This window comes from Carettochelys insculpta, chromosome 1 (assembly GCF_033958435.1).
Source record: "Carettochelys insculpta isolate YL-2023 chromosome 1, ASM3395843v1, whole genome shotgun sequence".
NCBI lineage: Eukaryota > Metazoa > Chordata > Testudines > Carettochelyidae > Carettochelys > Carettochelys insculpta.
The window spans coordinates 154,509,954-154,524,146 of NC_134137.1; the positions used below are offsets into that span (position 1 = coordinate 154,509,954).

The window sequence follows — 14,193 nt, forward strand, 5'->3', positions numbered from 1 at the left end:
AGCTGATTTAGAGTGGAAAGTATGCTTAATAAATTTGGAGATGACACCAAGCTGGGAAGGGTTGTAAGCACTTTGGAGGACATGATTAGAATCCAAAATGACCTTGGCGAATTGGAAAATTGGTCTGAAATCAACCAGGCGAAATTCATTGAAGATAAATATATAACAATTTAGGATGGAAAGGTCCAATGTATAACTACAAAATGAGGAATAATTAGCTTAATTGATAATACTTTTGAAAACAGGCCTTTTCAGCAGTATAGTCAGCTTGCTAATTATTCTCCATAATTGAATGAGTCAGCAATGTGATGCAACTGTGAAAAAGGCTTATATCATTCAAGGAGAAGGATATTAGTAAGGAGTGTCATATGCAAGACATAGCAGGTAACTGTCCTATTGTACTCACAACTGGTAAGACCTCGGATGGAGTACTCTAATTCTTGGTGCGTACTTTAGGAAGGATGTGGACAAACTAGAGAGAGCCCAGGAGAGATCAATGAAAGCAATAAAAGGTTTTGAAAACCTGCTGAGAGTCATCAGATACATTAAGGGCTGTTACAAAGAGGGTTAGAATCAGTTGTTAGTGTTCCCTGAGGGTAGCACAAAAAGTAATGGATTTAATCTGCATCAAGGGAGATTTAGATTCAATATTAGGAAAAGCTTTCTAATGGTGAGAGTAATGGCACTCTGGAGTAGTTTTCAAAGGAGGTTGTGGAATCCCCATCACTTGAGGTTTTTAGGTAAGGGCTGGACAAATACCTGTCAGGCATAGGTTAGATTCAGCATGGGGCCTGGACTTGATGGCTTCTCGTTTTCTTCCAGTCCTACATTCCTATAATTATTTATTCTATTTTAATCCATTATTAGTCACCTGCATTTTGATCTAAAATATTTTGATGATGTGTTTTGTTCATTTTAAATAATTTATTGTATTACTCTGTGCGCTATTAAGGCTGTTGATAATGGATTTTTAGCAGCTCCTCATGCAAGGTTCTGCAGCTTCGAACTTTGTGGTTAAACTTGCAGCTCGTATTCACTTTGGTCTACTCAAATGTCCAGCTTCTTTGCTGAAAGAAAAGAGATCCTGGAGACATTGTCAATAGTTCTTTGAAAACATCTTCTCAGTGGGCAAGGGTAGTAAAAAAGATAAGTTTTAAGATCTATTAAGAAAGAGATGGATAGTAAAAAATATCATCATGACACTATAAATGTGTGGTATGCCCACACCTTGAATACTGATTGCAGTTCTCATTACCTCATTTCAGAAAAGATCTCTTAAAAATGGAAAAGCTTCAGAGGTCAACAAAATAGCTCAGGCAAGTGAAACAGCTTTCATATGAGGAAAAATTTAAAAAATTGGGACTTTTCAGTTTGGAAGAGTTGACAAGAGGGACTTATGAGCAAAGTATATAAAATCATAAAGAAATTGAATAAGGAAGTGTTATTTATTTTTTCACATAAGAACCAGGGATCATCTGGGCAGAATTTTTTTTGTTTTTTTTTTGTTTTGTTTTTTTTTTTTGTTTTGTTTTTTTTTTTAAAAAAGAAAAGGAACTATTTCCCCACACAACACATAGTCAATCTGTGCAACTGACTCTTGTTGCCAGGGGATGATGTGAAGTTGAAAAGTGCTCAAAAGAGTTCAAAAAAGAAGTAGGTAAGTACATGGAGGATAGGTCTGTCAATAACTTTTAGCCAAGTGGTCAGGGATGCAAACCCCTGCTCTGAATGTCCCTAAGCTTTAATTACTAAAAGCTGAGAATGGATGACCAGAGATGGATCACTTGGTGATAGCATATTCTGTTCATTCCCTTTGAAGCACCTGGCATTGGCCAGTCTCTGAAGACTGGGTACTAAGTTAAATGGACCCGTTGTTCCAACCCAAGGTGGCTTACTTATGTTTTTTAAATTTTTCCTAACCTTAGGATCAAGAGGAAATTCTACGTTAATAATTTATCAGTTTCTCTGCCCTTTTATTTGGTTTTTTGCCACTGCATTCCTCTGGCAGCAATATTTACTGCTCTTTTGCCAGTTATTTTTCATTAAATTTATGAAATAGCCATTTTCACAGAACCACAGAATCACAGGACTGGAAGGGACCTCAGGAGGTCATCTAGTCCAGCCCCCTGCTTCAAGCAGGATCAACCCCCACTAAGTCATCCCAGCCAGGACCTTGTCAAGCTGGGACTTAAAAATCTCGAGGGATGGAGAATCCACCACCTTTCTAGGCAATGCATTCCAGTGCTTCACCACCCTTCTGGTGATGTAGCTTTTCCTAATACCTAACCAACACCTCTCCCTCTCCAACGTAGGACCATTACTCCTTGTTCTGCCATCTGACACCACTGAGAACAATATCTCACCCTCCTCTTTAGAGCTCCCCTTCAGGAAGTTGAAGGGTGCTATTAATTCACCCCTAAGTCTTCTCTTCTGAAAACTAAACGAGCCCAAATCACTCAGCCTATCCTCATAGGTCTTGTGCTCCAGCCCCTTAATCATTTTTGTTGCCCTCTGCTGAACCTGCTCCAGCAAATGCACATCCTTTTTATATTGGGGGGGCCCAAACCTGGACACAATATTCCAGATGTGGCCTCACCAGTGCCAAATGGGAATAACTGCTTCTCTAGATATGCTCGAAATGCTCTTCCTAATGCACTCTAGTATGCCATTAGCCTTCTTGGCTACAAGGGCGCACTGTTTACTCATATCCAGCCTTTCATTCACCATAACCCCTAGGTCCCTTTCCATCATACTGCTGCTGAGCCAGTCAGTCCCCAGCCTGTAACAGTGCTTGGAATTCTTCCTCCTTAGGTGCAGGGCTCTACGCTTCTCCTTGTTGAACCACATCAGATTTCTTTTGGCCCAGTCCTCCAATTTATGCAGGTCACTCTGGATTCTCTCTCTACCCTCCAATGTATCTACCTCTCCCCCTAGTTTTGTGTTGTCCGCAGACTTGCTGAGGGTGCGATCCAGTCCCTCATCCAGGTTATTAATAAAGAAGTTGAACACTGGCCCCAGAACCGAGCCTTGTGGCAGTCTGCTTGAAACCGACTGCCATCCAGATATTGAGCCATTGGCCACTACCCATTGGGCCCAACCATCACGCCAGCTTTCTATCCATTTTACAGTCCAAGGATCCACTCCATATTTCCTTAACTTATGCACTAGAATGTTGTGGGAGACCGTATCAAAAGCTTTGCTGAAATCAAGATATATCACACCCACTGACTTCCCCATGTCCACAGAGTCGGTTACCTCATCATAGAAGCTAATCAGATTGATCAGGCAGGACTTGCCCTGGTGAATCCATATTGGCTACTTTTGATCACCTTCCCCTCTTCCAAGTGCTCCGAAATTGATTCCTTGAGGATCCTCTCAATTATTTCCACAGGGATTGAGGTAAGGTTCACCGGTCTATAGTTCCCTGGATTGTCCTTCTTTCCTTTTTTAAAGATGGGCACTACGTTTGCCTTTTTCCAGTCATCCGGTATCTCCCCCAATCTCCAAAAGTCTTCAAATATAATGGCCAAAGGTTGAGCAATGACCTCTGCCAATTCCCTCAGTACCCACAGGTGCATTTAATCCAGATCCATGGATTTGTGTACATCCGTTTTTTTTTTAGATAGCTCAGAACTTGTTCCTTCCCCACAGATGGCTGCCCTCCACCTTCCCATACTGCGTTGTCTAGGACCATCACGTGGAAGTTGACTTTGTCCATGAAGACTGAGGCAAAAAAAGCATTGAGTACTTCAGATTTTCCTACATCATCTGTCACTAGGTTACCTCCCTCATCCAGTAATGGCCCCACATGCTGTCTGATAACCTGTTTATTGTTAACATGCCCGTAGAAACCTTTCTTGTTACCCTTCACATCCCTTGCCAACTGCAGTTCCAATTGTGCTTTTGCTTTCCTGATTACTCCTCGGCATTCTCCAGCCATATGTTCATACTCCTCCTTAGTCAACTGTCCATGTTTCCATTCCTTGTACGCATCCTTTCTGAGTTTAAGCTGACTAAGGGTTTCCCTGTTAAGCCAAGCTGGTTGCCTATCATGTTTGAATTTCTTCCTGTGCAGCAGCATGGTTTGCTCCTGTGCCTTCTGTAAGACTTCTTTAAAATACTGCCAGTTCTCTTGAAATCTTTTCCGCTGCGTCTTCGTTTCCCAAGGGATCGTGCTCATCAGTTCTCTCAGGGAGTCGAAGTCTGCTCTTTTGAAATCAAGGGTCTGTATGTTACTGCTCACCTTTCTTCCTTTTGTCCGGATCCTGAAAAGACTGTAGTTCCTGAAGATGGGCACATCATGCCCGTTTCCTGACCATCCCACCATAATATGGGTGAAATGGCCTTTGTGATTCACCAGCGATGGCAACACCATTACAATGTGTTTCTTGCAAATTAAATACTTTTCTTCTAAGTTGTCGGGTGCCAATATAGGGATATGTTTTCCATCTGTTGCCCCACCACCATAAGGGAACCCCATTGTGACAAAGCCACCCACTATGTCCTGCACATTTCCCAGGGTCACTGTGCTTCCTAGCAAAAGAATATTGATTTCCCTAGCTATCTGGATCACAGGAGGCCCAGGGTAGACATATCAACTGCAAATAGATTCTCAGCTGACTGGTAGCAGTCTGGTGTTGAAAGGTTTCACAGAGCCATGACCACATGCTACTCAACTGCTTGCATAGATGTTATTCTTGTACTACTTCACTTCAGGGTGGGAGAAAGCAACTTGCTAAGTTCCAAGAACATGGCCTTATGCACATGAAAGATCTGCAGCTACTGGTCCTTATCCCATGCCTGTGTAACTATGCGGTCCCACCAGTCTGTGCTTGTTTCCCAGGATCAGACTCAGTTTTCTACTGCACCAACATGCCTGGCTGCTGCCAGTATATGTCAATTGTTCCGTTCTGTGGATTCCAGAAGGTGTGCATGCATGGCCTCCTCACGTTCTTGCTCATGCTCATGGCTCTTGGTTAGGCTCTGGACATATCACAGGATAATGTGAGACGTTTGCAAAGCTCACAACAGCAGTGGAGCTGAGTGGGATCTGTAACTGCTGTGCTATGGTGTCTGCATGGATAATCCAGGAAAAAAATTATGCGAGAAAATGTGAAAATAAGGTGAAAAATTTTCTGGCAGGATGGGGAATTGAGGCAGATCATTTGGTGTCCAATTAGGGGCAGCCAGTAACCAGGACAATAAGAAGAGCCCACAAGGGCTCACTGTACATCAGAGAGGCTTTGAAATAGGTTTCATGAATTACCAGACAATGGTATGACAGTTATATACATTGCTTATTTCCAAGCTGCCTCCTTTTGAATAGGTACTGTCCTGTAAGCCAACCACTCCCCACCACCACTACCAAACCATAGTTACACAGTAGACAAAGATCCTGTTGTACTGAATTCATGCATTTTTAAGCTAATGAATAGCAAACACAGGCTTCACTGTATAGAAAAAAAACTGCAGGTGTACTAAGGATGTGATAACACAGGGTTGAGGAGGGGAGCACAAGGGCATATGGCTTATTGCGGTCAAAGCTGTGGGAATGACAACCATCTGCTCCAAGAACCATCCCCTGACTTTGAGTGAAAGGGCTCCCAGAGCTGCTCCATCATTCTTGAATGTCTGAGAGAGGAGGCTATGGAACTTGATGAAGAGGAAGGGTGGCTTATCAATTGGAATTTGGGGGCTCTGTGGTCTAGCTGTCTTTCACGCACCTTTAGCAGATGCCTCATCAGGTCTGTTTACTCCTTAATAAGCCTCAGTATCTCATCTTGAACCTCACGCTCATGTTCTCTGCAGGCTTTACTTTCATCCTATGTGGTACAGATGACCTCTAAGTGCATGCGTCTCCATACATGTGCCCTATCAGTGTGGGTGGATTGCATGAGCTCATTAAACTTGTCATCACATGTATGGGCTTTTTGGCCTTCTAATCTGTGATAGCCTCAGTGGAGTGGGGCCAAGTCCCACAAACAAGCCTCCATCTGCATGGGCGTTAGGGAGGGGAAGAACAATGGTAGATGTCACAGAAGATTCATTGTTAAAAACAACAGATTAATTTTTCTACAGTGAATAATGCACTTCATAGCAAGGTTAGGTACCAAGATGCATTTTGCCATTTAAATTGAATGCTTTCCAGTAAGGCATAGCATACAGCAGTGGGCTGATCTGCAGAATTTGGTTTGCAGGCAGGCGTGATAAGAAAATCATATAGGTCTTTTGCTTTTGCTTTGAAAACGTGTGAATGGGTGGTTGGAAACTACAGTCCTCCGTTTCTGCAGCAACCTGGATGTTGCTTGACTGCTTGTTCATGTGTTTGCACTTGCAAAAATGGAGCTGTGGGTTTGCAGTGGAGGGGCACAGTGTGTGTACAGTCAGTGTGGGACTACCACTCTCCCGTTCAGCGTGAATGTTCTCCAGGATGATCCCTTTGAGCCAACCACAAATAGGGCACGCAGAGTCATAAATTTTTGGGGGTCAGCAAACAGGTGGATTGTCTTAGGACTATCGCTTCAAACTTCTCTCATTTCACCCAAGTAACCAAGAGCAATATCAGTCTCCTGAAGGTAAGACAGCAGGATAGGGAGTGGCTACTCCATAAATCTGGATAGAGGCCAAGACCTTTTGCTGCTCCGCTTTGTGCTGCAGTGATGCCAGCTCACTCACTGCTGGCTGGGCATGTGCTGCTGTGGAAGATGAAATAAGGCAGCTGTCCCCAGACACCTCCTGAGAAGGATTGCAGAGTATCTCTGGGAAAGATTTATAGAGCTATCCAGAGAGGATTTCCGATCCATCTCCAGGCAGGTAAACGGACTTTTCACGGGAGCATCCTCTGCGTAGTTGGACTGGCCACTACTGTATCCCAGTTGCACCACTGTAGCCCAATAGTTCAGGCCGATCAAACATAAAACCCAATGACATTTTAACTACTGTACTGTGATTGCAAATGTGCACCCACCAGAGGTTTCATCCCCATCATCAGCAATAGGTCATGAGAGTGATTGGCTCCAGAGTTAGGAAAGCTGTCAGGGAGAATAGATCTTCTGCTTGGCTTCTGCACATTCTCCTCCTTATCATCAGTGATTGCCTGTTGTTGGCTGAGGCTGCCTGAAGAGTTGCTTGGGAGATATCCATGGAGTTTTGGTATACTGATCTGTTTCTCCCCACAAGAATCTCATGCAACTGCTTGCAGAAGCAGTGTGCCAGTGACTGTGACCCAGACCAACTGTTTGCCTCCTTTGTCTTCTGATACTCTTGCCTGAGCTCTTTTGTTTTCACTCAGCACTGTTGTTTATCCGTGGTATAGCCTTTCTCCCCTATGACTTGAGTGATTTTGGCATAGATATCAGCGTTCCTTGTGCTGGTTTGGGGTTCTGCCTTCACAGATTCTTCTTCCAACACACCAGTCAGATCTGGTTTATGGAGCTCATTTGCGACCATCAGTGTTAATGGCCAGGTGAGCTGCTAGGCTCACCACATTGGCGGACTGGAAAATGAAATTCAGAAGTTCCTGGGGCCTTTTTTTTTGTACTTGGAAATGTAGCAGTGCTGAAAGTGCTGCCCGGAGTGTTCACACTGGAGCAACATGGGACACCTCCTGGAAACCAAAAATGTCAAATTGAGGAGCAAGGTGTCTAAGCTATCCCAAATTCAACCCAAGAAGGTTGAATTTAGCGCTGCGCTTTTTGTCAACATGGAGTACAGGAGTCAACTTTTAAATCCGTTAAGGATGGCAGAAGTGAATTGGTGGTGTAGACACGTTCATTATAAAATTCACCTAACGTAGCCTACTTCAGCCTACCCACGTAATATAGACTAGGCCCTCAATGACAAGGTCACTTCTGATGTACATAGAAGGAAACAATGAAAAAGATTTTTTTTCTTCTAGACTCTGCAAGTGCAAGAAACAGCGTATGTCGAGCCAGATTTTCTTTAATTTAATTTCAAAAATGTTGTGCAGCTTAATTTACGAATGCTTGTATATAAATACTTTAAGATCCTCTGTTGGTTGAATGCTGTATGTGGGGGTGGGAAGTGGAAGAAAGTAGTTGTACTCTGCCTACAATCAAAGTTCCACGGACTTGTGCCACTAGTATGTTAAGCCATTCATTTAGTCCTCCTCCTTTGTTGCATGTTTGAATCACCATCCACAATTTTGTTGTATAAAAACTGAACATTCTCACAGGTGTTGGAATTAAGCCTCAAGTTTAACATTGAGCTGAAATGTCAGAGCCACTCATATCTAACAGCTATTGTTCCAAGGCTCTGTCTTTCCAGGCTCTTGGGTTCATCTTATCAGCTGCTTTTACTTCTCACTGGAATAGTTATCTTAACAACCATTCCATAAAGCTAAATGTAGTGCCTTGCATGGTAACAAGTGTCAGAGCGGTAGCCGTATTAGTCTGTATCAGCAAAAACAATGAGAAGTCCTGCCCCACCATATAAACTAGCAGATTTATTGAAGCATAAGCTTTTGTGGCAAAGACCCACTTAGTCAGACTTCTGATAATGCGTCTGATGCAGTGGGTCTTTGTCCATGAAAGCTTATGCACCAGAAAATCAGTTAGTTTAAAAGGTGCCACAGGACTTCTCGTTGTTTTTGTTGATACAGACTAACATGGCTACCCCTCTGATACTTCACAACCATAAGGACCTAAATACTTTTTTTTTTTAGATTAAAGCTGTGCCTCTGTAGCACAAGATGTCTGCCATCACAAAGAAGAGCCAGCTTGCTGAGCTGCCGCGAGGTAGCCCGATTCAGACATATTTTTAAAGGTGTTTTGGATGTCATAGCTGTTGAAAACACTTGACAGGCATCTGGCAAGGAGAATTCATTTCACTTTTCCATTCCTTGTTTTAAAAATGGGCTTCTGATTCTAGGGATACTTCTGGGGTTTTCTTCTGCTCTGCATTTATGGAATAAGTTGAACAGGTGTATTTTGCAATCTGAGGTGGAAAAGTAGGACACTTTCAGATCTGTCTTAGATGAGCGCACCAGAACTTTGTACTTGATGTTGTCGACTCTATATTTACAGTTCTTGACCTTCTAAAAATCCCATATCATCTTGGGAGAGCTAGCTAAACTACAGTCCAGCACAACACTAGAGTTGCTCAGATCCCCTTTGAGGCTTCCACACCCACTCAAAAACCAATTCTATTATTATAAGCTGAAATCCATTGTCCAACATGGAAGCCAAGGGTTCTGTCAAGTTATCTGCAGACTCTTGCCCCGGTCAACAGGATTTATATGTACACATGCACGCGTGCACTGTTCACTGGTGGGCTAAACATCATATTTTCCACTCTGACCTGAACAGTGGAGAGTCCAAAATCTTGCATCCTTAAAGACTCATGAAACCATCAAATACTCAAAGCCCATTATCAGAACTAGTTTGAACAGCAAGCTAACTAATAAACCTGTATTACCTTAACCAAATCTTGTACTCCCTACTAGGAAATGATCCTCCTAGGACTGCCAGATTACAACAAAGCTTTAGCAGAAACTGGGTCTGCCTAACGTACATATATAAAGTCTGGAGGGTCATCTTGGTCAACACGCAGGGAAAGTGTTTGTCAGTTCTCTGCACCTCCAGCCTAGTGAATCAAGGGCACTGAGGTGCCAACTGGCAGTGTCCTGAAAGGAAAATTCACTCCCCTTGACACTCAACCTGAAAAAAACACTGCAAATTCTTCTCTTTAATAGATGGTTCAGGGATTCAGATTTAGTTTTCATAGTTGGAATTTTCCACAATGACAGTTCTGTTGTCTTAGTTCAGGATGGGGTTTTTGTTTTGTTTTGTAGAAATTCTGAAACCAATTTCAGGCTCTCGGTTTGCTTTTAGTAGTCATAAGGTCTTTTACCCATTCCTTCCTGTTTGTCTTGTTTCCCCTGCCCACTATTCCTGAAACAGAGGTTGTAGTTTGTGTATGTGTATGTTGTTCATTTTTTGTTCCTTTACAGATTCGGTGTGCGAGGGACGCACATTCATTTCAGCATTTTAGAATACCTAAATTGCAAAAAAAAAAAAAAAAAAAAAAAAAAAAGCAAACACTTCAGTGTGGCATTTTTTATAGGTTATAAAGGTTATAGATTATAAAAAGTCAGTGGGCAGGACTTAAAAGGACCATAAAGTTAATATTCCAAAAACACAATGTAGGAGTAACATTTGACCAAAAAAATTTCTAGAATGAAGTCTAAACACGATAGCCCTCCAGAGTAGCATTTTGAAAATACCCTGTGGCACAGAATTTCTTTTCATGGTTGTGAGATGTTTCAGATCTCTTGAATGATACATGTGATTCTAAGAACACTTAAAGATACAAAATGAAAATATTACAGTAATATGCAGACAATTTTGATGTATCCAATTACATCACTATTGTGAAAAATTGAAAATTGATTTAGCAGGAAAACAGCAGCTCATTGCTGTCTTACAGAGGGTGAAAATTTGGAAGGTCTGTTTTTAAATCGTCAGGGTTTGCTGCAGTCTAGGTAAACTGCAGAACTGTCATGGTTAATATATGAAGAAAGACAGCTGATTAGTCTTTACAGAAGTGCCCTATCGGCCTGTCACAATTTATTCTTTACAGAGCTTATGGAAGTTTCTTCTATGCATACTGTCCTTTTGGCCTGAACTCGTAGTTTTTTTTCTGGTCTAAGCACAACATGAAATAGTTCTGTCCTAAAGCACTGATGTATTTGAGGAATCTATAGCTCTTTTGGCCACTGTGTACTTCCAAGCCTTTCAGATTTATTCTTCAAGGCGCTTTTCCTTTTTATCAAATGGAAAGGGAGCAAGCACTTTAAAATCGAAGAAAAATTAAAACCAACACATTTTTAATGTTAGAATTACTCAGCATGGATCAAAATAATGACATTTACTTTCTTTTTGGTGTGTAGTTAGCATAAAAGCCAAAACTGAATGTTAGTAAGCAGAAATATTGCAAGGCTGAACAAACTGCAGTGTCTCTTATTTTCTTCACTGTACATCCCTGGCTCACACTCAGAGAAAGATGTGTGAGAACTGATAGAGTTGTTAATCAGAGTCATTGAGAGAGAGAGAGCATTCCAACCCCAGCTGTAGTGGTAGCTCAATTCCAGGCTTTGCCAGCAAGTGCCTGACTAAGGCTTGGGTAGGGTATAAAATGCTCAACAACAAAGGAAGCGTGAAAAAGTATTTGTTCCCCTTGGCTCTGTATCATAATATTTCTGTGTAGAAGATATTAAGTCAGAGCTAAAATATCCAAATATGGTGAAAAACTGAAACGTCCATGGTTATTTCTTCCATAATATCACAGGTATTTTTGAATGTGAAGAACATATTTAAATTTATATATTATACATATATTTAATATATATAAAAACACCTTTATGAAAAAACAGCAGTTTTCATGTTAATGAGTTAAGTTACACAGACCATTAGCTTTTGGGTAATGTGCATTAATGATACTCTGCATGGTGTCCATGTGCAACAGTTTTTACTGGTATTGGCAGTAGATTTCTTGTCCTAAGCAAGAGGGGCGGAGAAAAGGTGTGAAGAGGGTCTGTTTATATTCCTTCTCTTTAATATAAATGTTTTTCAGGTAGTTTAAAACAATTATATAACATCAAACTACACATTTTTAGAATTTCTTTTCCAAGTGTGTGCCAAGTTTGTCTTTAAATTTAATCTTACTATGAAAATAAGAATATGCTCTTATTATAGATACCCATGTCGGTTTTTTTTCTCTCTTTATGTTAACCAGCCGCTTATTCCTAGAAGCCCTACGAGCAGTGTTGCTACACCATCCAGCACTATCAGCACACCCACTAAAAGGGACAGTTCGGCACTCCAGGATCTCTATATACCCCCTCCTCCAGCAGAGCCTTACGTTCCCAGGTAAAAAGACAAATGAGCTTGTTGTGGGTTCATACAGTTTATGGACAAAGAATGGGACTGGTAAAATGACTGAACAGTGGAACAAATTTAAGAAAATAATTAAGAAAATTAAAATCATTACATTTGTGGGAAGTCTCTACTCATATGTATGGATTGGAGGAGGGAGACATCTGATATTTTCCCACAGAGTTGGACTAGTTAGACATGTAAGAGTGACTACACTGGATCAGGACCATGATCTCCTGGGTTCAGCGTTGTGCCTCCTGCACTGTCCCCTGCCATGTAGTGCTGGAAAAGCTACAAGATTCTCAGAAAAAGTAAATATGGGCTAATGTGTCCCATGATGGTGTCGTCCTAATCCCTCGTAGTGAAAGTTTGTCTTAAACCCTGAAGCAAAGCTAGAAAAAATACTTTGTGTCTATGATGTCTGCTATCGTGTCTGAAGATGTGGATTGAAATCGGACTCTCCAGAGTAAAATGTGAACTAAAGAGGGAGAGGCTCTTACTGGAATTGATTGCTACTTTTCTATGGCCATTGTAATTCTTTTTTTAGGTACATTTTATATAAGAACATAGGAGCAAATTGCTAGGGCAGTATTTGAGGCATGAGCATGACTTTCATTGTGTATTCAGTAGCTACCCAATTGTTCCCTTGAATATATATGTCACTCTGAACTTAGACAGCCACCTTCATTGCTGTCTCCAGCTGACTTCCTGTGTCATAAAATGTTTTCCTTCTGACTGAGCTGTCAGCCTCCAGTTTCAAGCCAGAAGAACAGCAGCAGGTTTATCCCTTGATTTATCACACTGTCCTTTGCTGGCCCATTACCACTCATTCAGTTCAGTTATACCAAGTCGTTCCTTTCCAGTATTCCTGTATCGATATTCGAGGAGGGGTTCTCAAACTAGGGATAGTAAGCCCTCAGAAGTCACAAGATGGTTATGTGAGGGTCGCAAGCTGTCATTTCATGTGTCTGACAGCACCAAATGCCCATTAAATTAAATTAACCCACTCCTTGATTGTAATTCATAAAGGAGGCACCCTCAAAGATTTTCTCTGTGAAAGGGCTCACAATACAAAAAGTTTTAAAACCACTGTGTGGTAGCATAAAAGTACATTAGTAAAATGTGCATTGCGTGCTATACCTCTGCCTTAGAATGCAATGAGAATAGCAAGAAAACATGGTTCAATGGAACAGATTTTTCTTGAAAGTGTGAAGTACACTATATGATCAAGTAATGATTAAAAAGACTTCCCCAACCCCCCACAAACTTTTATTACCTTTCCTGGTCCATGCTGGGAGAGAAACATGCAAATTTCCTGGGAGTGAGGTGTGGTTATAGTCACTCAGCACTGACTCTTCCACCAACTGATAAAATTGTCTGAGGTTGACAAAGTTTTCGCATGGGTTATCCAAGGCTAAGGTGCATGTCAACTTAAATTAGTAGGGGGCAGTGGGAGAAAACTGTGTTTTTATGAGAAAACCTTACTCTCCACTGATATTGTAAAAGCCTTCTAAGGCAGGATACTAAACTTCTGGGTCATGGTTTTGATGATGTCACAGTTTTTCTATAAAGTCCTCAACTGAGTCTTGTAATTCATTCGTGGTCTCTCCATTATCTTTCACTTTTAGAAAAAAATTGCATGCTGTCACTATGTAGTGTGCAGCCTAGCTAGCCCTTGCTTAAACTCTTATTTCAATTAGTCCACAGTACAGGCAATATTAAGGCTTTTTTTCTTCTAGTTAAAAAGAAAGGATGCCAGGCTTTTTGCTTGAAATCTCATATAGAATAAATATGTCTTTATTTCATTGGTAACTGGAAGACACCATACTTCTATGCAAGGCTACTGCAAGGACATTGTGTTATCAGAAAAAGTACCTCTGGGCCTTGAAGGTTTCATTTAACCAGATCAGGCTAAAAGAAAAACATATAAAGCAGTCAGAGTTCTTCAGGTTTCTCCTTAGATGAAAACTTAATAGACTATAGACCTTTTATCTTGGAAACGGAAGATAAAATACGTTTCTGGCCCCAAAGGAGTAATATATATAAATTTCTTATTGAGACTGTTTGTTTTACTATATTATTAAATTAGAAAATTAAAAATGCTGTGCAAAACCAATTAATGTGCAATCCTACTTCAACACCTTGTAGTTCATCTATAACCAGAAGAGGTGATGCTTAAACATTCATCCTTTATATTGTTTATTCTAAACATAAAAATGATGGTTGTGTTGGTATAGACCAACGCTATATCAATAACTTATCAGTTCAGTGCACCTAGGAAGCTAAGCTTGTAGTATGA

The 14,193-nt window shown here is 41.1% G+C and overlaps 1 protein-coding gene across 8 annotated transcripts in view; it reads left to right on the plus strand.

Moving 5' to 3' along the window:
• CNKSR2 (connector enhancer of kinase suppressor of Ras 2) overlaps positions 1–14,193 on the plus strand; it is a 372,822-nt gene that overhangs the window by 228,722 nt on the left and 129,907 nt on the right. For all 8 annotated transcript variants that reach the window (XR_012645541.1, XM_074994112.1, XM_074994129.1 and 5 more), the window contains one exon: positions 11,755–11,888. Coding sequence is in view for 7 of the 8 variants with exons in the window: in XM_074994112.1 (XP_074850213.1) it covers positions 11,755–11,888 (134 nt within the window). In the remaining variant the exon portion in view is untranslated. The remainder of the gene's footprint in view (positions 1–11,754; positions 11,889–14,193) is intronic.